We start from the raw sequence: 23,831 nt of genomic DNA on the forward strand, positions 1-23,831 counted from the left end.
ATAACTTTCGTTGGGCTAATGTCAGGACACGTGGCGATAACGGAGGTATATTCCGTTAAGGTTATCTTGATAGATTGGTTCTTCTTGACGTGCACCATTGTTTCTAATTTGTGTTGTTCGCTTGACTCGCTGCTGCATTATCCTTAACGAAAGCCAAACAATCATGTCGGCCTTTGTGGGAAAGTATGCCGGTGCGCACACCGTTTCTTTCTCTCTTCAACCCCTTATCAACTTTTATGTACGTCTGCATGCAATTCCGTATCCATTTTGCTGTGTCAGTGAGCTTCGGTATTGCCTGGATGATGGATTCCACTCTGTTTATATTCGTTCTGTGTATTCTTTACGCAGTAATTTGTTAGACAAATTTCTATTGCGTGTCATCTATATATGTTATTACTCGTGAATGCATCAACAGAGCATGGAGCTTTATTTCTGACTCGAAAATCTTTGCTGTTGCTTGTACAGAAGAACTCATCAAGACTGCCAACTACATTGCCACCCCTGGGAAGGGTATTTTGGCAGCTGATGAGAGCACTGGCACTATTGGCAAGCGTTTGGCTAGCATTAATGTGGAGAACATAGAGTCTAACCGTCAAGCTCTTCGTGAGCTCCTCTTCACCTCACCAGGGGCCCTCGCTTGCCTCTCCGGCGTAATACTCTTTGAGGAAACCCTTTACCAGAAAACATCAGACGGGAAGCCCTTCGTCGAAGTCCTTCAAGAAAACAATGTGGTTCCCGGGATCAAAGTCGACAAGGGAGTCGTTGAACTGGCAGGGACAAATGGCGAGACTACCACTCAAGGGCTTGATTCCCTTGGAGCTCGTTGCGCACAGTATTACAGGGCAGGTGCACGTTTTGCCAAGTGGCGCGCAGTCCTGAAAATTGGTCCTACTGAACCATCGGAGCTATCCGTCCAGCAGAATGCGCAGGGTTTGGCTCGCTATGCCATTATCTGTCAAGAGAATGGACTTGTCCCAATTGTTGAGCCAGAAATTCTGACTGATGGAAACCATGACATTAAAAAATGTGCGGCTGTTACGGAGATTGTTCTTGCAGCCGTTTACAAGGCCCTGAGTGACCACCATGTTCTTCTTGAAGGAACACTCTTAAAGCCTAACATGGTCACGCCTGGCTCTGATAGCCCAAAGGTAATGCCAAAGCCGTACATAGTTTGATTATACCTTGGACTAGTATGTAAATATAAGGTTTGTTTAGATTGTATTTTATTTGCAAATTTTTATTTACGGCATTATCAACACATTTTCAATCTTTTTTTTTAAATCTCGGATACATCACATTAAAAGAAGTATTATAATATATATATATTTTTTAAAAAAAAATTATTCCAAATAATTTCCTATCTAAACACGCTTAATTTGGCTGCGACAGTGCTAATGGATATTTCTCCAGTAGGAATATGGCATAGAGGCCCCTCACAGGGCAGCTCGTTTGATCACGGTTGCTTCCTTAAGACCATTGTCCAGCCACCCGCAAGGGTTTGAGTCTCGTGGTTACCGTGATCGGGGGATGGGGTCTCTCCTCCCGGGTCGGAGTGGGATTAGTCGGGCCCCGTAAGGATTGACCCGGACACCCACTCCGTCAGCAAAAAAAATATATATATATGGCATAGAGTTAATTAACTTATTATTGTCTACTTATGAAGCCAATCCAAGAGTGACATCACATATCCTGTACCTAGCCACTCCAAAAGTGAGCTTAATTGCTAACAGGGAAATAATCTAATGATAAATATAGAGCGCCTTGAGAGTGATGACAACCAATGCAAATGCTTGATCTGTTTGACAGGTGGCACCAGAAGTAATTGCCGAGTACACCGTTACAGCACTGCGCCGAACTGTTCCAGCGGCAGTGCCAGGGATTGTATTTCTGTCAGGTGGACAAAGTGAGGAAGAGGCAACACTAAACCTGAATGGGATGAACAAGTTGGAGGTGCTGAAGCCATGGACACTCTCATTCTCATTTGGGCGTGCTCTGCAGCAAAGCACACTCAAGATATGGGCTGGCAAGAAGGAGAACGTGGAGAAAGCTCAAGATGCATTTTTGGCAAGATGCAAAGCTAATTCGGATGCTACTCTTGGGAAATATGCTGGTGGAAGTGCTGGTGGATTGGCCTCAGAGAGTTTGTATGTGAAAGAGTACAAGTATTAGGTTTTCTCCCTCTTGTGGCATCTAGCAGAGCAAGGGGATTGACTGCAAAATGCCAAGTGTATTCATTTGAATGATGTCTCCACTGTACTTCCTAGCAAAGTACAAATCCTTGTTCACACTATCAGAGTCTATATTCTGCATATTACTAATGAAATTAGTCTCGCCAACCCTACACTTGTGTTACAGTCTTCTCTGTATGTCAGTCCTACAAATCGTGGATTGTAGTTTTATTTGAAGTTGAAGAGCTAGATTTCTTACTTGGACTGCTTTTTATAGACAACATATAGTTTGTTGTATGTTTAATACTACACAAACTTAAATTTCACGCCTTGAGAAAATTCTTGCTCTAGCTAATTCCGTGTAACATCAACTTTTGATAGAAAACATCCTCTAATACGTTGAGCAATCCTCTTGAACCAACCATATCCTCTACCAGAAGCATGTGTACATAGCGGAAACATATGGAGGAAAATGTTGGGCTGCATGCTTTCTTTGGTAAGAAAATTTGTTATGGCACGATATAGTAAATTACAATTGATCTTCATAGAGTGGTAACACTTTTTTTTTTTTTTCATAGAGTGGTAACACGCTATGAATTTTTCCAAAATCCAACCTTTTTATCAACTGAAGAAGGGGAAAAATTAGAAATCGGCAATGGATAGTTTCTACAAGTCATGAAGGCTTCTTGGCTTTGGGGGGGTTGGACTTGCGCAAAGGATTTTGTGCTCTGGTAAATGGCGCAACTAATGACGCAATCCACGCTTTCCGGTCAGGAAATTGATGGCCCGTTCTTTGAGGGATCAAGGGTCCTCATCACTCAATTGGGCCAGCCCTTTTCACGCAAAGTGATCAAGCCCTGCCCAAAAGTACCCCTTCTCCCCATACTGCACAAGGAGGGGGACTGGCATCTGATTTTGATTAATGTATCGATCTAAGCTGAATCATATTTTATTCCCAGAATAACAAGTTCCGTATCAATAATTGACCCTTTCGCTTGAGAAGCCGAAATTGCATTCAGCAGCGGCTGGAGTTTCAATTTTTGTGGTCAATGGTGATTCTGGTTTCTGGTAGAGACATTTGTATTGGCGATTTTGTCTTTTTGTCGTAGCATTGAATCTTCTTCTTTTGTATTTCCATCTGCTGGGACATCACATGAGAGCAAGAACAACAATTCAAGCCCTCAGCTCGTCTCCTCCCTTTCCTCTCTTCAACCCCAAAGCTTCCCTTCAAAATCTTAGTTTGCGAATTCCAATCCCTGTCCCTCTTTTCTGTTCCCAAATCGAAAAACCAATGTCAATTTCCCCTTCTTTTCGCTTATTCTCCACCAAAAACCCACAATTGCTCGCGCGCCCACGCTATTCACCAGACTCTGAAACCCCCAAGATTGCATCTTTGCACTCAAAACCCACAAATCTTTTCTCCTCTAGGCCTATTACAATTCAAAGAATACCCACAAAGCCAATATTTTCAACACCATCAGCTTCCCCAGCTGCCACTCTCCAACCCATTGAAGAGCTGCCCCCGAAGCTCCAAGAAATCATCAAACTTTTCCAGGCCGTTGAAGAACCAAAGGCCAAGTATGAGCAGCTCTTGTTTTATGGAAGAAATTTAAGGCCTTTGGATGGTCGGTTTAAGACCAGTGAGAACAAAGTACAAGGCTGCGTTTCGCAGGTATGGGTCAGAACATACCTTGATTCGGATAAAAATGTAGTCTTTGAGGCTGATTCTGATTCAGTTCTTACCAAAGGCTTAGCTGCTTTGCTTGTTCAAGGCCTTTCAGGCCGTCCTGTGGAGGAGATTTTGAGAGTTACACCTGATTTTGCGGTGCTTCTTGGGTTGCAGCAGAGTCTTACACCTTCTAGGAATAATGGGTTTTTGAATATGTTGAAATTAATGCAGAAGAAGGCCTTGCAATTGTATTTGGAAGCTCAAAAGGCGGAAGATTCGGTTGGTCAGTTATCTGAAAGCCCGGATGAAAGCTCGATGTCAAATTCGGGATTAAACAATGACGGTGGAAATGGGGATGTAAAGAGTAGAGTGAGTTCTGAAGAAGATGTTACTGATTTGAAATTGGATTCTGGTAATGGTGGTGCATTGGGGAGTAGGGGGATGAGGATCAAGGCGAAGTTAGTGAGTGAGCTGAAGCCTGTAGAATTGGAAGTTGAAGATATATCTTATCAGCATGCTGGGCATGCTGGGGTTAAGGGCAGTGATGGGGAGACACATTTTAACGTCAAGGTGGTGTCGGAGGAGTTTGAAGGTAAAAGTTTGGTTAAAAGGCACAGATTGATATATGGTTTGTTGCAAGATGAGTTGCAAAGTGGACTGCACGCTTTGTCTATTGTAGCAAAGACACCATCTGAAGTTAATAGTAGCTAAACCATTGGGGTTGAATGAGGTTTTGTACTTTTTTTTTTCACTTCTCCATTCCTGTTTGTTTTTCATTGCTTTAAGCTATGCTGATGCTTTAGACTGTTGATACCATCGAGCTTATAGTCCTTCAGAAATGTGAGGAGAGTTATAAGAATGTAACAACGCTGTTTGAGAGTACAGAATAAAAGTTATATTAGACGATACTTCAATGCCTCCTGTTTCAGTCTTATGCTTCCTTCTATTACTTGTTTTCCAAATAAAGTTCAATCTTCTGCTTTTGGAAGTATACATGCCACTTTGACTTTTCTAGCATTCTCAAGAACTTAGGTTCATATTTTACCAGCATTTGGAAGATGATCATCTTTTCAGTAAACTTTGTGTTCAACCTGGTTATGACATGCAGTTTAGCTAATGATAGAGGAAGCGCGAATGTGAGATTGATACCTTTAGAATGAGGCATAGTGCCCATATAGAGTGGTCTTAGGATTTTGCTTAATGTGGGGTTGTCATGAAAAATCTAAAACAGATGGAATTTGGAGTAAATATTATCATTGCCAGTATCTGGTTGACCCTATTTAGACAGTATGCTGGCATTCTTTCAGGCTATCCCTCTGATAACCACTGCGTTGCTTATTTTTATTGGCTAAGAATGTATAGTTGCTGCCTATTGAGTATACATTAAATTATTTTGTCTTTTTCTTTAAGTTTCTTTAACTTGGTAATAGTCCCTGATTTTAGACATTTTTCCTAGCAATAATTCTATTTTCATCTTGTACTTTCTGAAATAACACACAAATATGTTGGGGATGGTGTTGTTGTGGACATTGTTGGATGATAGCATATTGTTGTTGGCAGTTGAGGAAAATGTGTTAAGTCATGAACATTTTATAAGTCAGGCAATCAGTGTGTACTAACAATGAAAGGGTTACATTTACTGTAATTTTTCCAAATCGTCTTTCCATTTGAAATTTGGTTTCACATTTGTGCTAAGAATATGAGATATTGGGACATCTGGTCATTGTAAGTGATTGTTGTCTTCCATCTTCTCCGCCAAATGTGACCCTGCCCTCCATCTCCTAATCAATGAATTTTGACTGAGGAGTTCCTTTAGTAATATGATCTGGCATGGTTGTGTAAATCTGTCGGCATCATAGCATTAGGAGATGCAGAAGTGGCTAATTTATCTTGCTATTGTTTAAATTTCTTGTCCACCCTTGAATTTCCTTGCGGCTTGGTGTAACCAATGTGACCAATACAAATAGGGCCTCATCATCCTGGCTTTTATATTTGCTTTTATATTTCCTTGCGGCTTAGTGTAACCAAATGTGACCAATACAAATAAGGCCGCATCTTCCTGGTTTTTATATTTGCTTTTATCTATATTTATCAAATGTTAGGGCTTCCCTTTCATTGGACAACTTGACGTATCAGTAATGACTTTTGCCGACAATATGTCTTAGAAAATAATGATCTCTTCTACTAGGAGTTTTAAATCAAAAGCTGGATCTCCTATAAAAGTTAGAATCTTCTATTGTTGAATTGAATAAGAAAAACTTCTGTGGTTCTTTTTTGTTCTCTGCACTGCCTTTCAGCTAGTTAGTACAAGTGCTATAACCATGAAGATTTCAAGAAAAATAAGTCTGACAATTAGAATAAGCTGATTGGATCAAAAACTCTCTAACAAATACAGCTATCTAAATCAGGGATCCTAATTGTTGGAGTCACAGTGGCAGCACACAAGAACAATGAGGGTCTTTGCAGTGTGGAAGAATTGGGTTTCAATCATTTTGCCAAGGGATATTGACCAGGATGCTTACATTTGGACAGTTGAAGATCTACTTGTGCTAAAACCAGCAAAACAGAAAGGCCAATTTCTTTCATTAGCCACGCGATGCTCATTTATTTAATGACTTACCTGGTTCTCTTTAATCGACATTTTGCATTTTATTTGTGTGCTTTATTTATTTGGTTTCAAGTGCTTAATTGCAATAAACTTACATGTAATGATGCAAGCCATCAGATTCAATCGAGCCCATTTTCTACATCCAGTGCTGTGATTATACATTAGTGCAACCCATAGAAAATTCCTCTACCTGTAATAGTGGTATGCAGAAGGGATGTGCATCATCTATGATGTAAAGAAACAAGAAGCTGAATGGATGTTCACAATTACAACCCATAGAAAATTCTTCTACCTGTAATAGTGGTATGCCTGTAATAGTGGTATGCAGAGTGGATGTACATCATCTGTGATGGAAAGACACAAGGAGCTGATACAAAAGGACAGACTCTTGTGTCTTGTCATTTTTTGGTACTGCAACTGTGAGCTACAAGAACGCCTGTTGGTGGGCTTGTGAGCTCTAGCTGGCACGTAGCATGCAGCCAATACGAAAAGTGAATTACACCTAGACTAAACCTTACTCTGAAAGTTCCTCTGATATGATACACAACCCTGTTGTTCTGCACTTGCCTTAGAAGTTCAAAAGCATGAGTGGGTGGCATATAAACCAGGCTTGATATCATTTGAACAGCAACTAACCGTGTTTCTTTTCGTCTTTGAGTGAAAGGTTGAAGAGCTTGAGCTGCAATCCGAGTGTCAAAAGAGTACAGCTCAATGCTTAAATAGTCAAAACTGATATCAAGTTTTGGGTTTGGGTTGGAGAAGTTGGCTGTAAATGTAAAATCACTGTTTAGAAACTGAGGAGAGTCCATGTAGACCACTTTAAGGCTTGCAGAGGGGGTGTCAAACAAAGGAATTCTTGGTTTTATGTCGAGGAAGATGATCAGAGTCGCAATGCCAAAGAAGATGAGGAGAAGGCTGAATATCAAGCAAAAGATTGATCCGCACCAGATGAGGGGATTGGTCCTGCATGGTCTCTGGAGTTTAGAGTAGCCTCCCAGTTGTCTCTTGCAGCTATGTGGCAGCTCTGATGGGAAAAGATGTTGATCCATGGAATCCTTTGAGGTAATAATAATCTGTTTCAGAGGAGAAGCAGCTGCTTGCTGCTGGGATGGTGGTGTACATGGTGGTGGTGGTGGTGGTGGTGGGGGTGGAAGGGAAAGCATTTTAACAGAATTACTAAGAAAAGAAACCCTTATCAGCGAAGTAATGATAGGGGTGGGGAAATGATTGTTGCCTTAGTGCCAAATAAATAAAACTTGGAAGCGGATTGGAGAAGCAAGGAGAAAAGGATGCTTTTATCTTGAGATGGTAGGACCAACCATATTTCGTTTTAAAAAATTAGCCAAAGGATCTAAAAGTAAAAGTGCTACAGATGTTTGGCTTTGAATAACAACGATTTTCCTTCTGCTGTTTAAAAACTGTCTTAGGAAAAACTGGTGACCATAGGAAGGGATATGGGAGTGTCCCAAAACTCGAAAAAGAGGGCCTTGTGGCCCTTTCCACTTTCTTGGGAGAGTTTTGACCTGTCAGATGACGAATGGCTTTCTTTTTCATTTGTTCCTTGAGTTGCGTATAAATTGCCATTTTCCGATTACCAGTGGCCCCAACTTTGCTTCGATATGTTAATGCTTAACCATTAAGAAAGTAGTCCTCGAACGGCATGACATTACACTTTCACATTTTAAATAAGATCTTCCTCGAGCAATAATGAGCTTTGAGACACCTGGCTCCGAATGCAAGCTTTAATCAACCAATTACGCTTAGTGATTCGGCAAAAGAACCTGAATCGCGAAGGGTGGCTAAATACTACTATTAGCCATGGTCCGGATGGTTATGTATTGCTATCGCATGGAACGGCAGCAAAGCCTCGCAACACCTATATTGGGAAAATATATTTTTGTTCCCTTTTTCTTTTTTTTTTGGGGTATTGGTCATGGCATATGATCCTATGGCCTTGGTGAAGGAATTTGTGCATGAGTATCAAGAACCAACCATGTTAGGTTGTGATTATAGGCGGCAAACAAATCTACTTAGTTAAATTTATTCATACGCGTTCATGAATAGATGGGTATGAGTATTTTAAGTTTTTGCATATTGATATAAATGGATTATCCAATAATATTCATTTAAATAAATGGATATTATTGGGTAACCCATCAAACCTAATTAACCCATTTAGAATTGTCTTCCCTCAAATCTTCTTTTTTCACACAATCATTTTTTTTTTCAAATTTTTTATTTTGTCATTATATTAACTACTTTTGTTTCATTATTATTATTATTTGTTGGTTTTATTTTATTATTTTGTTTTCTCTTAATTTGTTAACTTGCTCATTTTTCAACATTACCAATTTATGATAAGTTTTAACCTCTTTTCCTACCTTTTCAAAATAAAATTTTAAATTTACACGCGAAAAAAAAATGTTAGGGGTTCAAAATTTTGGATTAAGTTTTTATGTGAACTTTTATAGTATTCAATTCAAATTTTTATATTCTTATTGTTCAATCATTAAATAGTATATAATTTTGTGGCATAGAATACGGATGGGAAGAAAATTGGTAATTAGACTTATTGAACATTATAAGTAAATATTTAAAACTAATGATTGGTGCAAAGGGTGGTATAAATTGATAACTTAGTTTGCAAAAATGAATTTAAATAAGTTTATAAAAAGTTATAAATGGACAATTAAGTTACCCAATTCATTTTTTGACTTATCCATTTATACCCATCTAATTAAATGGGTATAAATGGGTTGACTCACTTATACCCATTACCTATTTTAACCAACCCAAATCTCTCCAAATCACTCATTTTGACACATCTAGTTGTGATCATGTAAATGTTCGAGGGGCTATATCCGCAAAATTGCTTTAAGGGACTATTTTGGCTACGTCACCTTGCAGAATTGCGTTTGTACTTTTGTACAAAAGGGTCTCCAAATTTTATAAGGGGAATTTAAAATAGTGACCTGCAAAATTAGTACTAGTAAATTGGTAGTAAAATATACTGCTCTACTACTTAGAAACCATGTTACTACTCTTGAGAAGTCCTCATGGATAGTCCGATTAGTTCCATAATCTGATAGTATTAATAGATCCGTGATCAATTCTCTGTATGCTACCTTGTTATGTATTCTTGGAACAAAGTTTTACGCAACTTTAAAAAATTAATTTGATTGAAAGATTGGGATATCCCGTGAAAAAAAAAAATACTACGCTTGAGAAACTAAATAGTGAAACAACCCACTTAAAGACCTGCAATTATCACGCGAATTCAACAGAGTAGGTTGGGCCACGACTACTGTAAAATAGTATGTGGATTTCGCCCAATGGGAGTCCAGATTACCTTAGACAGGTCCGGTACTGGAGAAGAATGTTCAGGAGTTAGTTAATATCAGTGCACAATTCAGAATTATTGACCCATGTCGAGTCCATCTGTCCACGTAAGAGCTGCCCCGCCTTGGGACAATATCATACACATTTTGACCCAGTCATTTTAGTCAAGTGGTACTATAAGCTGCATGATGTGGCAGTGTGTGGTTGATGGCCCCGTCGACATCAGTTCCTTCCTGGAGAAGCCAAAATCAAAGCTAAGAGATTGTTTAGATTGCTATTTTTAGACTTTTTATAAAAATAATATAATTTAATGGAGCAAATTATTCGGAGGGCTATTGAATTTTTGGAATCATCGAGTTTTGACTACAGAATTATTAAAAGTCTGATTTTATTCACTGAACTATTTAAAGTCTAGATTCTCGGCCATTCTGTCAGATTTAATCATTAACTATGCCATTTTCTTTTTTGTCTAGTGAATCGTACGAACATTTAGATCTTTCATGTTTACCGATTAAATCTAGCAGAATGACCTGAAATCTAAATTTTAGATAATTCAATAGTCAAAAACAGACTTTTAATAGTTCAATGGTTAAAACTTGATGATTCCAAAAGTTTGATGACCATCCAGATAATTTATTGAATTTAATATATGTGAGATAAAAAAATGATCAAGAAATGTGTTCACAAAAATATAAAAAAAAATTTAAAGAAAAATGGCAATTCAAACGAGACTTAAATGATTGTAATCAATTTTCAAATAAATTTACATCACATCCCCAAATCCCGAGAGATTTTATGACTCGTTTAATCTTGTTTAATTTCTCAAAATTAAAAGAAATGATTTTTTAATAGGTATCCACAGATATTCATTAACACATTTGAATTCTATCTAACCTATAACGGGTGTCTATTGACACTCATTAACGCATTAAGAATTATTATTCTACGGTGCATATGAAATATATCTTGTATATCTTATTGAATATTGTGTGGGTATCTGTTAAGCAGACCTTGAAAGAAATTATGAAAAGGCCAAACGTCATTAGACATTTAAACTCCTCCCTTAGCCCAACATTCATAAAAAGATGTTTGATGCTTCAAACCCAAAAAAATAAAAAATATATATAGTGAGATGTTTGTTTCATCTTCTTAGTTCAAGTCCATGATAGGTGGCATACATGTTATTCAATTGAACAACAAGGCCCTTGGTCACCAAAGAGAGTTTTAAAAGCTCTTTTAGATTTTAGATGTAGATTAAACGATCGAATTTCTTGGTTTGTATTCGTGTCCAAGATTTCATAATGCAGGTCAAGAGATCGAATATCTTAGCCTGCATTTTTGTCTAGGATTTTATGAAAATTTTATTGGCGGTAGCAGTTCAGTCCCTTCTCAGGTTCTCTTAATATTATCACTTTACCCTCTTAAAACTATATCCCTACTATCAGTTTACCCCATAATGTTATCTTTTAGTTACTTTACCGCCATAAGTATTTCAATTCAATATGTTAAGAAATTTTGGACAAAAATACCCTTTTACTTTATAGCATTACTACATTATTATTATCACTTTATTCGTTTGGATTGTAGTGATACAATCACTTTAGTTATTAACATTATTTTCTAGGCATTTTATCTTATCATTAATCTAACTAGTATGGTTAAAAAATTTTAAATATATTTACCCTTTTTATATATAATTAAAAATAAAAAGTTGGAATGGTTATTTTTAATTTTTTTTTACTTTAAGAGATCAAAAAACATAAAAATAAAAGGTTTTCTCAAATTTCTTTTTTCACACTTATTAATACTAGGAAAAGAAAAAGAGATAGGAACGAAAGAGACAAAAAATTAGATTTTGCAAAAAAAAAGAAAAAAAAGAAAAGTCTAACATTTATCGTATTGCTTTTAGGTTGTCGGGATTAGAATTGGAATTTAGTGGTAAATAAAAAAGTGAAATAATAAAAGTATTTAATTCTTTCTTATTTGTAATTTTTAAAAAAAGAATTGAGCTCTCTCTCTCCCTCCCCCTCTCTATCTTTCTATTTTTTTCAATATTAATAAGATTGTCAAGAATAAATAAATTAATATTTTGACTTTTTTTTTAAACTAAAAAGGAGAAGAGTCACTCTAAAATTTTTATTATTTTTATTATGCAAAGAGAAGGATATTTTCTTCTAATGTTTTTTAACTTGCTAAGTTGGTTTAATGGTAGGATAATTTGACTAAAAAATAACTGTAAAGAGTAAATTGATAATGAAACTATATTTTATGGGGGTATAGTGATAATAATTTTAAGTATTAAACATGTCTTTTAACTTTAATTAACAAACTCTTTTAAATTTGACCGTTAGTCTTAGGGATAAAGTGATTAAAAGATAACGTTAAGGGAGAAATTGATAATAGCAACAAATATTAAGGGGGTAAAGTGATAATAACCCTTTATTTTATCCGGAAAAGAAAAAGAAAAGAAACGAAAAGAAAAGAAAAAGGACCTTTCTAACTGAACAAGAAGCAAGAAGCCCAACAGTCTCGTCTAGATGGGGAAAAAACTTGTGTGCATGTGGTTTACTACTTTACCATCGACCGTGCCTCTAAGGAGTCATTCAAGTTGTACACCGATGACAGTCTTACAAATTTGTGATGATGGTACATTTTTATTTGATGAGTGCCTGGTCTACTGTGAACCGCGGAGTAATCGCCTAGTGATTTACTAGTAAGTTCACTACTGAACAAGTTTTTCCACTCTCAACAATGTTTTAAAAACCGGACCGTTAATTGAACCGGTGAAGTGAAAGGGTCGAGGTTCAACCGGTCGGACCGGTTCAACCTCGGTTCAATGAATTTTTTAAAAAATAATTTATATAAATATATATATGCACAAAATAAGACATGTAATGGATAATTTAATACTTTATATGATGAAAAGTTTACTATTTTCGAATAACCTAGATTTTTAAAAAAAAATTTTTTAAATTATAAGTTAAAACAAATAAATTTCATCTCAATTTCAATTATATCTATCAAAAAAATCTTAAATCCAATCCAAAAATATCACAATATTTGAAATTATACAAAATTCACGTCTATAAGAATTTAGACATTGTGAACTTAAATTTTAATTTACATTTTGGAATTTAAATTTACAATTTAAAAAAGGAAGTTTGGAGTTCGAAGAAAATCAAGAGAATTGAAAATAGAAATGCAAATTTGATAAGAAACAAAAAATGAGATAAAAGTGAGTGGTTGTGGTATTAAATAAATTGGGTTAAAGAAAAATAATTCTTTTTTAACTTTTTTAAATTTAATGGACAAAAACAAAATTAAAATATGGAAGAAAACATCAATAAATTAAAAATAAAGAGGTTTGATTAAAAAATGAGTGGCAAAAGAAAAGATGATAGAGAGAGAGAGAAAGAGTTGAAGATTAAAAAGAAAGAGCCATGAAAGGATGATATTTTGTAAGAAAAATGGAACAAAAGAAATATGAGTATTTGTTTTATATAAATAAGTTATCAAAAAAAAACTAATAAGATGTGATGGTGCAATGGTTACTACATTGGTCTTCTATTACAAAGGTCTTGAGTTCGAATCTTAATAACTACATTTTGCAAAACTAAAAAAAAAAAAAAAAAAAAAAAAGTGGAAAACTCAAAAACCGGTTCAAATCCGGTTCTGCGGTTTTCGCGGTCCGACCGATTTTTGACAAAGTCAAACCTAGCATTGAACCGGACCGGAGCCATGGCCGGTTCGCGGTTCAACCGGTCGAACCGGCCGGTCCGGTTTTCAAAACACTGCTCTCAAGTCAGTCTAACCAGAAGCAGAAGAGGCGAAGATCATGAGTCACCGATCGTCAATGGCGGATGGAGGAGCAGAAGAGGAACAAGTAGAAAAATGGGTCAAATATTATTCATCCTTTCATGAAATACTGTTAGTGGGTGAAGGGGACTTCTCATTTTCTTTGTGTTTGGCCAAGTCTTTTGGCTCTGCTTCTAACATTGTGGCCTCTTCTCTCGACTCTTATGGTACACAGCTAGCAATATTCTCCTCTTTATTTGTTTATCTGTCTTTTTTGGTTTGTTTTCCCACATTACTTGTTAGGGATGCGTTACTTTCTCTAGGTTCATGTTTTTAAACTGGAAAAAGGAACCTTTTGTTTTTTCCCCCTCGATTAGCTGCGTATGTAGCCTATGTAGCAAGCTTTCCTGCTTCTTGCTGTCTCTAGAGTTTTGTGAAGGTTTTCTTTTCTCTTCACATTTGAGGTCTGATTTATCATGATTGTTGTCTTTGAATGCCATACTTCGTTTGTCCGTGGATAGGATGATTGAAAAATCATGAAAATTTCAATTTTTTCCCCAATTTCTAATGTTATTGGAAGGTTGGAATTCTGATTGACTTGCTAGTTTCCCGAGCATGATTTACATAGATCGATGAATCTTGGGCTTCATTTTGTTGCTGGTTGCTGGTGTCCTGGATAGTGGCAAAGGTGCTCAAAGGCGAGGCTATTGCTGCAGTATTCCAGTTTTGATGGTTTTTGACTACTACCTATGTGCTTTAGCAATTGTGGGTTATAAGAGGAGGGGCCAAACGAGGGAATTTTGTTAGTGAAGTCTTTTGGAATCAAGAGTTGCTGTTTTTTGGCTGAACAAAAAATCGCTGTTTTTATATTGGGTATGTAGGCTTTATCTAGCAAAGAAAGATAAACATATTCCTGGCATGGTCTTGATGCAGAGGCACGTGCACATGTTGACTCACTTTGTCAACAAAATTAGTCAATTTACTTGTAGTATATGATATCATTTTGTCCTGTTTAATTCAATTTGATTTCTGTGTAGTTATGTTTTTGCCATTCTAAAGTAAGTTACCAGTGCTTTAGGCGTTTCTTGCATTTTTTGAATTTTTGTTCCACGTTTGTTGCTCCATGTTAGCTTCTACTTGGGCAAATCTATAATTTGTACTCAGGGATTTCTTACCTTTCTGGTTTTATCTTTTTGCGGCTGGCTAGATGATCTGATCAACAAGTACAAGAATGCGAAATCCAATCTTGAACTTTTGAAGAACTTAGGAGCATCCCTTTTGCATGGTTTGGATGCGACAAAGATGAAGTTTCACAATGATCTCCTGATGCGAAAGTTCGACCGCATCATTTTCAACTTTCCTCACGCAGGTTTCCATGGAAAGGAGGATGGAATCCATCTTATTGGGTAAGCACTTCCTTGTCACAGCTAGTGATTTCTCGTTACTAGTTTTTTGTAAACGTGCTTTGATTGGGGACCTTCCCAGAGATATTTTTTTAAGATCATTTTCTCTACAGCATCTGAATGGAGTGACTGAGCTTAGTTATATAGGTAGTCGTAAAGCCGTTTGCCTTAATGCTCGAGACTAGCACTACTGTTTCTTGAGTCATTGAGATAGAAAATGAAATTAAATGGAGTAGCTGCATTTGTGGTTGAATATGGGACCAACGATGTCAAAATACTTTTGTGTTCAGCTCAAGAAAAATGCCATTTGAAGTTGAGATAATTCAATTCCATGCATTGCATCAAGTCACTCGTCTCTGTTATTATCGTCTCATTTGCAGGATGCATAGGAAACTGGTGTTTGGATTTCTCCGCAATGCAGGAGGAATGCTACGAGCTGATGGTGAAATTCATATTAATCACAAAACTACCGCACCATTTTGCCACTGGAATCTCCACGAACTGGGAATTAGGAATTCTTTGATGTTAATTGAATGCGTCGATTTCAGAATAGAAGAATATCCAGGTTACAGTAATAAAAGAGGAGCCAGTCCAAGAGGCAATGACTCATTCCCCTTGGGTGAATGCAGTACTTTCAAATTCATAGTCTCTCCTGCTGTTAAGAACGGTAAAGCAGGGAATTTGGATTTAGCACCAGGGACGTCTCAGGCTTTGCAACTGATTCCTAAACCTGTCCACCTCCTGCAGAAGCAGCCAATTTCTTTTAATTTGCTACATCCTCAAATGATTTCCGGCGGTCGCATTGATAACACGCTAGAGCATACCGGATTGCCTTTACGCAGCCACCTGAGAAATGAATGCTTTAGAATTTTTGGGAAATATTTGCATCATGCTGAAGAAACATTTGGTAGAACAGATTATGATGTCTCTCACTCCGTCCGTGAGGCACTGAGGCTCGGTTACAAAAGTTACATGACGGGGGATTCGGGAAGATCCTTAAGTGGTTATATAAGCATGTTGCAAGAGCTTCAACATCAGAGCATTTTGAGATCAACATGGCTCCGGAACAGGCTAGCAGAAGTTTGTGATCTGCAGCTTTGAGCAAGAGGATAGGGAAATTGAAGCGCCTCACCTTTTTTGTTACAGTCAACTCGTGTATATGCTCTTCTCTTTGGACTTTTTTGCAAAGCCTGTTTTGCTAAGAGTCGGTGGTGTTGCTTGAAGCCTAATGGTTGAATCTTCTTCAATAGTGCTTTCTCAATATTCCTGAAATGAATGAATTGTATCATACCTGTCCTAGAATTCAGTATGATGAGTGATTGATTATACGTATCAAAACGTTAGACACTACTTATTATATTCTAGCGTCTCTATCATACCACCCTTTCTTTAAAAAAAAATTATGAAGAGGGTCAACAATAATGAAAGAACACCTACCCTTTGAAGTCTCAATTCTGTCACTCACTGATGAAGCATTTTACTACGCCAGCCTCTAAATTTTTCAGAGAATAAGAAGCCAACAAGCTTTCGTTGTAAATGCAGCGAGCCAGAGTCGAACTGAAGACCTCGACTGGAGGACTCGAACGAGCCTAGACTTGGCATATATTATATTATACCCCTCTGCAAAGAAGTCAAAATTGCAGCGATGTATGCTTTTAACGGAAATGGGGCAGGGACGGTCGCCATGATTTGACCAAAAAATTTTGTGCGATTTAGATAACAAGTTGTGCATCGATTTTCACATCATATGTGAGACTCGCAAAATTTTGTACTAAAGTTATACGTTGTGTAAACAAAGTTACGCCGTGTGTAACCAAAATTACGCGCGGTTGAAAATGACTAAAACCGTTGGAGACAGTTGCAGGTGCCCCTTGTACGCTTTTAACGGCCAGCTGCTGAAAAAATGCAGCTACTAATGTCAGATTTGGTTTGGTATTCTACTTTAGAAATTAGCTACATAATCTGAAAGGAGATAGAAAAAAAAAAAAAAAGTAAGCATTACAGCCAGTCACGAAATGACTACTAGTGAAAGTGGTAATCAATCAAGAAAGTGGGAGGCGAAGCGATCCAATCCAATCTTTTTTTTTTTTTTTTTTTTTTAATCTTCATCATCATCATCCAAACCGCGTTATACCACAAATGAAATGTAGCCCATAACAATAATAGGAGATGATGATCACAAAACAGGAAAACTTGAAAGAATAACAGATGGAATATTTTACTACTACTATGATTGGACTGCTCCTCCTCCTTCAAATGGAGCCTGAAAAGTGGACTTTTTAAGGATGAAAATCTAGGCAGGCATGCCTTCACATAATTACATCCCTGAATATGATGTGCTCATTAACATTTCCCGATTACACTACTCACATCCAGGCAGGCCCCATCCAAATTCCAAACAGATACTTAGATAATTTGTCAGTCCTCTTTTTTTTTTTTTTTAAAAAAAAAAAAAAAAAAACCAAGGCACTTGGCTTTAATGACTTGCTTGTATTATAGGCCTCCACCACTCCAGCACTTGCTTGTAAATGACTTGCTTGTATTTGGGCCCAAGTCACTACCAGCTGCTACAAAATCTTAATCTAATGTCATTGGCCCTCTTATCTTAACCATAATTATTATTAATTGTTCCAAAAGATTCTTCTAAAAGTTGCCTTAATTGTGGGGTTCAAGTCAAACCACCAGCAATTCCTTCCTGCAAATCAGTCAATTACGTTAAAACGCTGAATCTATTAACCCTCTGCCTCCAATTGCAATCTTAATCTTAAAAAGATCTCTTCTGTTAACTTGTGATGACTAACTCGCCCTTGCCATCAAGGGCTGAGAACTTGTTATTTAAAGGAAGGGGTAGCTTCTGCTTCTAAATTTCTAATATATATATATATAGGAATGCTTGGAGATATTCTTTGTCCCATGCCGTGTGCAGAGGCCCCGTCCTGGGCCCACACACGTGGCAGTCCAGGGAGACCTGAGTTGGGCTTAGACCCCCAGGCCCATGGGAACCGTCCCGCGGCCCCCGTCGCTAGGGCTCCAAGGGGCTCCAGAGAACAATCCCGCATAGGTCGGGATTGCTCCCCCTCAGTGCGGGATTGGGGCTATTCTGGGCAGGTCCCGCAACGTACGGAGGTCGGGCTCCTAAGCAGGTATAAATGGTAACACACATCAACTACACAAGGTACGCTCACTATTGGACAATTACTCCCGACCGTTTTTACTTCCCGTGGATCTCATTCACCGGAAAACTAACTTGACCGTCGGAGTGCCCTCGGGGACGACCTCGGGGCTCCCCCATTGGATCACCTTCTTGTTCGTTTTTCAGGCTTAGGACGCGCTCTTCTCATCAGCACGCCGAGCTTATCAGGTCAGTTCGGTCCGGGAAAGTTCTGTGCTTCTTCACCGTGGATACCTTTCTTGTCGATCAAGTTGCATAATCTCCATCGATCCAAGCAAACAATATATATGCTATCATTTTTAATGCCTTGAAGATTCCAAATCCTCCCAATCGATCAAATTAAGCCCTACTACTTGTAATGTAAACTTCCAGAACCACCAATTCCTTAATTCATCTCGTACCACTCCTTTAGTTTTAAAGGGTTTAAGAACTACCGGCTATAATGTTTGGATAGCCAATTTTTCAAAAAACTATTTTCGCTTTCATCATCATAAACACATTTCTCAATCCATCTTTTTATATTTTTAATCACATTTTTATTTCACATACATCACATCACAAAAAACGTTACAATAATTATTTCAAATAATTATTTGGAATAATACTCTATCCAAGTAAAAACGAAGGGAGCATTGCTTACTTGTGAATCAAGTAAAAACAAAGGGAGCATTGCTTACTTGTAAATTTCACTTGTTTTTCTTTCTTTTACTAAGCACGAAGTTTGTTTTAGCTTTTAACTCACCAAAATACCAACTGGGCATGAAGGGATCGGCGTGCTCCTAGTCCTGGCAACAAAACGTCCTCTGCTTTCGTACGAAGGCGTCTCCAAGTTTTCCTCTTCTTTTGTTTGTTAATAAATCAATACACTGTACACTGACGTGGGATTCCTCTTCATTATTTATACTATCATCAATATTAACATTTTTTTATTGCTAAATATCTAACCTTACATGGAATTTAAGAATACCAAAAAGCAAATCTAAGTGTAATATTTGGTGAACTACGACGGCATAGGCACCTCGTTCAGTTGCCACAAACGCTCGTGCTTGTCGGGTGGACGCGTGCTTTCTTGCCTAATTTTCGTAGTCTACTCTAAATACTGAACCTTTTTGTTTTGTTTTTTTTTAATTTCCTCTCTCTGTCTTTTGCCTTTTCATTGACAGCAACAACTTTTTAAGGAGATTTCCCCAATTGAAACAACAAACATTAGACGCTTATACTATCTATGGATGAGATGGTAAATTAATCAATCAGTTCCAAGATTACTTCACATTCTATTATCAATGGTTGAGGTTGGATTGCTATTTTCTGAATTTCGTGTAAAAAAATGTACTATAATAATTTGATGTTCGTAAGATTAAAAAAACTTTGATTTAATAGATGTAAAATAAAAAAGTGATTGAAAAATATATTCACGATAAATATAAAAATTTTTTTAAAGAAATATTGCATTCCAAACAAGGCTGACTATTTACTGAAATTATCACCGAATTTTATATCTACTTAAGAAAATATGATACCGTGATAAAACATTCGGCAACAACTTAGAATCCTCCCTTCTAAAGACTGAACAGAAATCATTATTCAAAACTCTCATTTAATTACTAGCCTACATTTGTATTTCTATATTTTTCATTTAACTTTATTTTCTTAAAAAATATATTCATATGCAAACTCCATCTTAACGAGTGCTGGACAATGCCCTTAAAAATTAAAAAATTATTACTCAAAACTCAAAAAAGGAAAAAAAAATCCTAATGGATTCCTTTCCTTTCCTGGTAAACCACCCATCTTTAGCAAAGCAAAGAAGATACCTTGCTTGAAAGCAACAAAATTTTAAAAATTCTGTTCCATTCCAAGTCCCAAGCATTCGACCATACCCCTCCCAAGTGCCCCCTGACTTGTAAACAACTCCGTGGCATAGGATCTCCAATCAAACAAATGTTTGCACACAAGAAAATTTTGCCATTAAATAACCATCAGCCTGAAGTGCAGTATAAGCCAACAAAATCCCTCTCTCTCTCTCTGCCTCTCTCAGAAACCGCAAGGCTATAGAATTAGACCACTCATTTCCCGTAGCAAAAACTTCACTATCAATGGCGTAAAGCGATATCAACATGTAGCCTTGCGTGTCCGAAACCTTCAATACGAATTGGGTCCATCCGAGAAAAGCAAAAAGAAAGGCCTAAAATCTAAAATCCTCAAGTGGGCTACGTTTGTTTAAAGAAGAAAGAATCTTGGCGTTGGAAGGAAACGTTGGACATCGTTAAGAGTATCAGACTAGTGGAGTAATAATATATGAATATACTACAAGAGTTGTTGCTGTTTATGAATAGAAGTCCAGGAGAATTAGTAGAGCTAGTTGTAGTTGTTGTAGAAGTAGAAAGCAAACCTGGGAAAGCCCGGAGAACTGACGTTGGAGGGATTACTGGACTGCATCCATGAAATCACGGCGGCCCTTGTCTTTTCTAGGATGACTGACTCTGCTTACCGCGTTGAAACCACCTCGCGCCTCGCCCAATGGCGGATCGACAACTTGGCTTCTTGCACTTATCGAAAGTCCGATCCTTTCAAGATCGGAAAGTGGAACTGGTAATCCCATTCTCAAGTCAGGCCTCTGTTTGTTTATTTCTCTTTTTCTTTTCCTTTTTTGACCCGGGAACTCCTCTGCTTTCGTCTTCGTCTTCATTGTATACGAAAAACAGAGGTTGGATGGAAACAGGGGTAGCTAAAGAGGCTTGACCCTGGTCATCAACTGCGTTATAGTGATCTAGGATGGTGGTCAATTACCGAAAGAAAGAAAACCCAAAATTTTTGTGTCTTTGATGAAATTAAATTGAGTGAATTTAGAGCTATGGTGATTAATTGTTTGAGTGGCTGAGACAGAGAAAACAGGGGACACTAAAGAAGTGATGAGATTGTAGATTAACATATTCCTATGAACTTGAAATCCTCGTCTTGAATCATTGGATAGACAGGTAATCTTATTGTATGGTTTTAACGAAATGAAGCTTTTAGCAACGTTAGCTCTTGCCCCAAGGTACAGTTAAAATATTGCTGCCAAGTTTTGATCTTTGACTTTTTTCTTGCTTACTTTTAGGAAAGTGGAGGGAAGAACTGCTTTGGCTATTCGTAACATGTAGATGCAAGTGTTGGGAGCTAATTTTGTTTCATTGCAATTGAATGTTCGTTTCCCTTTTTTTTTTCAATTATTTTGGAAATGCAGGCATTTGGCTTTGGAGAAGAATCGGACTCTGTTCATTAAATTATACCCAGAGATATCAAATCTAACCAGAGAAAATCCTCCAATTGCATCTTTTATTATTAGAGTAGTCTCTTCAGTGGGAGATCGCAAGACTTTGGTTCATCCAGGTAAATTGTCTTTTTGTTTGTCTGTCCCCTTCTATTGATTATTGTGCAACTCTGGATCTATTACCGGTAAAGATTCCTTTTTTCATCTCATGTTAGTAATTTGTTCCGTTGTTTTCCTCTTGTTTTCCATGCAGAAATTGTCGATAGGCAGCTCAAGAACACCGACGACTTTGTTTGGGCTGTAGAAGTTCCACTCACAGGGAAATTCATCATCGACGTTGAGTTTCTTGATTTGAAGGCTACATCCCCAAACGTATGATTTCACCTACCACATATATTTGCTCCTTTTTTGTACTTTGATGTGTGTATCTATGACGATCGCTTTAGACGTTTGCTTCTGCCAAAAACTTGGTAGGCAAACGAGGATTCTCATTTTTTATTTTTTTTTTGTAGCAGTTATCATGAGCACGACACAGTGCAGATATTTGAAAAACACACTATTGTTAAAGTAATTTCATTGCATGAAAATCAAATTTATACATGTGGCTTGCCAGTAGAGCCTTCTTGAGTCTGTTGGTTAAATTTCTGATAAATGTCATTCGAGACATGCAGGGTGGGGAAATTTGCTCTATCTGGGCTGAAGGGTTCCAACAGAAACAATCAAATGCAACAGCTTTAGCATCACTAGGACGAATGTTGTCTGAAGGTATCCACACAGACATTGTAATCCATGCTTCTGATGGTAGCATTGGGGCACATCGTGCAGTTCTTGCCGCGAGATCACCTGTTTTCGGGAGCATGTTCTCGCACGACCTCAGGGAGAAAGAACTGTCCACTATAAACATCTCTGACATGTCGATTGAAGCTTGTCAAGCTTTCCTTAGTTACATTTATGGGAACATCCGAACTGAGGAGTTCATGACTCACAGGCTAGCCCTCATACGAGCTGCTGATAAGTATGATATTTCAGACTTGAAAGAGGCATGTCATGAAAGTCTACTTGAAGACATTGATACCAAGAATGTGCTGGAGAGGCTCCAGAGTGCTTCTCTTTATGAATTACCGAAGTTGAAGAAGAGCTGCATGCGGTATCTTGTGAAGTTTGGTAAGATCTTTGAAATGCGAGGGGAATTTGATGCTTTCCTGCAATGTGCAGATAGAGAAGTGATTTCTGAAATCTTCCATGAAGTTCTCGCTGCCTGGAAAGGATTCTGAATGACAGCTGATGGGGAAAAACAAAAGTTTAGCTTGTTTAAGCCCATATGCTGCAGTGCTAGTGCACAGATTTGTTTCCCTGAACAAACATTCTTTTACTGGATGCAATTAGTTTGTGTACATGTACAGAAATTGATTCCAGTTCAGTTGATATTGCTCTTCTGATATTGGATATGTATGTTCTTGAACTGAACTTGTCTACAAATGCAGGATGATAGAAGGATTTATATTCAGCAAACTACACTAGTCCAAGTACGACTGTTTAATTTTGACATGTGACCTAGGTGTACTTGTGGAACAGCATATGTTCTAGCTTCGCTGTAACCCCCATAAAAAGGAAAATAAAAAGTTCTGCTGCTTTCAAATGCGCGAGACTGTATTCATGAAGAGCATCTAATTTGTCCTACTCGATGCATATGATCGAGTAAAGGCTGCTTCTAGACTAGAAAAAAACAGAGATGATTGAAGTTGTACTAGGATTGATCAAAGCAGCGACATACTTGGGAACATCAAATGGCCAGTAAACCATCACTTACAAAGCCTCTTTGACTAAATAAAGAAAGGGGAAAAGGCCAAACCATGACCATACAAATCTTATTCACCGAATCATTCATGCCAGAATTGAAATAGATGAGGGTCATTTCCAAACCTGAAAGTTCCTTACTTTTGCAACCCCAATAATTCTGAGAGTAATGTTGGGCCATTATTGAGGGAATTGACTCTTAACTACCGTATCTCAAGAACCTGAAGTGAATGTTGACAGCGGCGTTCCGGCTAAAGCTGGGAAGGCAGTAGTCTTCGTCACGGTCAGGCTGGCCTCCCAGTTCAGTAACGTGGGAGAGAGACGTTAACTAATACTAACTGGTACTACCAATTCAGACCAGTTACTTTCATTCAGTACCAAATTAGAGGATTTTTTTTGCCCCTTTTGCATTGCAAAATGAATATAGCACAGAAAAATACATATATTGATGGACTAGATTTATTGGTCACAACTCACAATCAAAATCACCAAGAAGTGGCCCCCTCTGGCGACTTCCATATTGTTGTATCTTATTATATATATATTTTTAAATAATTAGTGGTTGTTTGTTTTAGAATAAAACGGCTTCTCTTGGTAGACTGGAATGTAGTTACCAACAAGCATATT

At 37.5% G+C, this 23,831-nt stretch overlaps 5 protein-coding genes across 6 annotated transcripts; 4 read left to right on the top strand and 1 right to left on the bottom strand.

Annotated features, from left to right (window-relative positions):
* The first annotated feature begins 105 nt into the window (after positions 1 to 105).
* LOC113770187 (fructose-bisphosphate aldolase 5, cytosolic) lies at positions 106 to 2,494 on the top strand. 2 transcript variants are annotated; one of them, XM_027314580.1, is made up of 3 exons: positions 106 to 191; positions 466 to 1,148; positions 1,807 to 2,494. In XM_027314580.1, the coding sequence occupies exons 1-3, from the start codon at positions 164 to 166 to the stop codon at positions 2,167 to 2,169; spliced, it is 1,074 nt and encodes a 357-aa protein (XP_027170381.1). In that variant the 5' UTR covers positions 106 to 163; the 3' UTR covers positions 2,170 to 2,494. The 2 variants fall into 2 exon arrangements, with proteins under 2 accessions (XP_027170381.1, XP_027170382.1); XM_027314581.1 differs by having other exon boundaries at positions 469 to 1,148.
* Positions 2,495 to 3,159: 665 nt separating this feature from the next.
* LOC113770056 (sufE-like protein 1, chloroplastic/mitochondrial) lies at positions 3,160 to 4,765 on the top strand. The gene has a single exon (XM_027314408.1). The coding sequence runs from the start codon at positions 3,322 to 3,324 to the stop codon at positions 4,546 to 4,548; it is 1,227 nt and encodes a 408-aa protein (XP_027170209.1). The 5' UTR covers positions 3,160 to 3,321; the 3' UTR covers positions 4,549 to 4,765.
* Positions 4,766 to 6,843: 2,078 nt separating this feature from the next.
* On the bottom strand, positions 6,844 to 7,608 carry LOC113771990 (NDR1/HIN1-like protein 6). Its single transcript, XM_027316533.1, has one exon. The coding sequence runs from the start codon at positions 7,606 to 7,608 to the stop codon at positions 6,844 to 6,846; it is 765 nt and encodes a 254-aa protein (XP_027172334.1).
* A 5,986-nt stretch (positions 7,609 to 13,594) lies between these two features.
* On the top strand, positions 13,595 to 16,323 carry LOC113770946 (uncharacterized protein At4g26485-like). The gene is made up of 3 exons (XM_027315575.1): positions 13,595 to 13,806; positions 14,787 to 14,985; positions 15,363 to 16,323. Exons 1-3 carry the CDS (start codon positions 13,620 to 13,622, stop codon positions 16,081 to 16,083), a joined length of 1,107 nt encoding a protein of 368 aa, XP_027171376.1. The 5' UTR covers positions 13,595 to 13,619; the 3' UTR covers positions 16,084 to 16,323.
* Positions 16,324 to 20,128: 3,805 nt separating this feature from the next.
* LOC113772542 (BTB/POZ domain-containing protein At1g55760-like) lies at positions 20,129 to 22,832 on the top strand. The gene is made up of 4 exons (XM_027317168.1): positions 20,129 to 20,746; positions 21,381 to 21,526; positions 21,661 to 21,779; positions 22,079 to 22,832. Exons 1-4 carry the CDS (start codon positions 20,628 to 20,630, stop codon positions 22,679 to 22,681), a joined length of 987 nt encoding a protein of 328 aa, XP_027172969.1. The 5' UTR covers positions 20,129 to 20,627; the 3' UTR covers positions 22,682 to 22,832.
* The last annotated feature ends 999 nt before the right edge of the window (positions 22,833 to 23,831 follow it).

Source organism: Coffea eugenioides, chromosome 5 (genome assembly GCF_003713205.1).
Source record: "Coffea eugenioides isolate CCC68of chromosome 5, Ceug_1.0, whole genome shotgun sequence".
Lineage (NCBI taxonomy): Eukaryota > Viridiplantae > Streptophyta > Magnoliopsida > Gentianales > Rubiaceae > Coffea > Coffea eugenioides.

What these genes read in the sequence shown, in the direction of transcription:
- LOC113770187 (XM_027314580.1), top strand. Translation starts at nt 164, where the DNA reads ATGTCGGCCTTTGTGGGAAAGTATGCCG. An exon ending in CTTTGTGGGAAAGTATGCCG is followed by an intron (nt 192 to 465) that starts GTGCGCACACCG and finishes TTGCTTGTACAG; the next exon opens with AAGAACTCATCAAGACTGCC. An exon ending in CTGGCTCTGATAGCCCAAAG is followed by an intron (nt 1,149 to 1,806) that starts GTAATGCCAAAG and finishes TCTGTTTGACAG; the next exon opens with GTGGCACCAGAAGTAATTGC.
- LOC113770056 (XM_027314408.1), top strand. Translation starts at nt 3,322, where the DNA reads ATGAGAGCAAGAACAACAATTCAAGCCCTCAGCTCGTCTCCTCCCTTT.
- LOC113771990 (XM_027316533.1), bottom strand. Translation starts at nt 7,608, where the DNA reads ATGCTTTCCCTTCCACCCCCACCACCACCACCACCACCACCATGTACA.
- LOC113770946 (XM_027315575.1), top strand. Translation starts at nt 13,620, where the DNA reads ATGAGTCACCGATCGTCAATGGCGGATGGAGGAGCAGAAGAGGAACAA. An exon ending in CTCTTCTCTCGACTCTTATG is followed by an intron (nt 13,807 to 14,786) that starts GTACACAGCTAG and finishes GCGGCTGGCTAG; the next exon opens with ATGATCTGATCAACAAGTAC. An exon ending in GATGGAATCCATCTTATTGG is followed by an intron (nt 14,986 to 15,362) that starts GTAAGCACTTCC and finishes TCTCATTTGCAG; the next exon opens with GATGCATAGGAAACTGGTGT.
- LOC113772542 (XM_027317168.1), top strand. Translation starts at nt 20,628, where the DNA reads ATGACTGACTCTGCTTACCGCGTTGAAACCACCTCGCGCCTCGCCCAA. An exon ending in CAAGACTTTGGTTCATCCAG is followed by an intron (nt 21,527 to 21,660) that starts GTAAATTGTCTT and finishes TTTTCCATGCAG; the next exon opens with AAATTGTCGATAGGCAGCTC. An exon ending in TGAAGGCTACATCCCCAAAC is followed by an intron (nt 21,780 to 22,078) that starts GTATGATTTCAC and finishes CGAGACATGCAG; the next exon opens with GGTGGGGAAATTTGCTCTAT.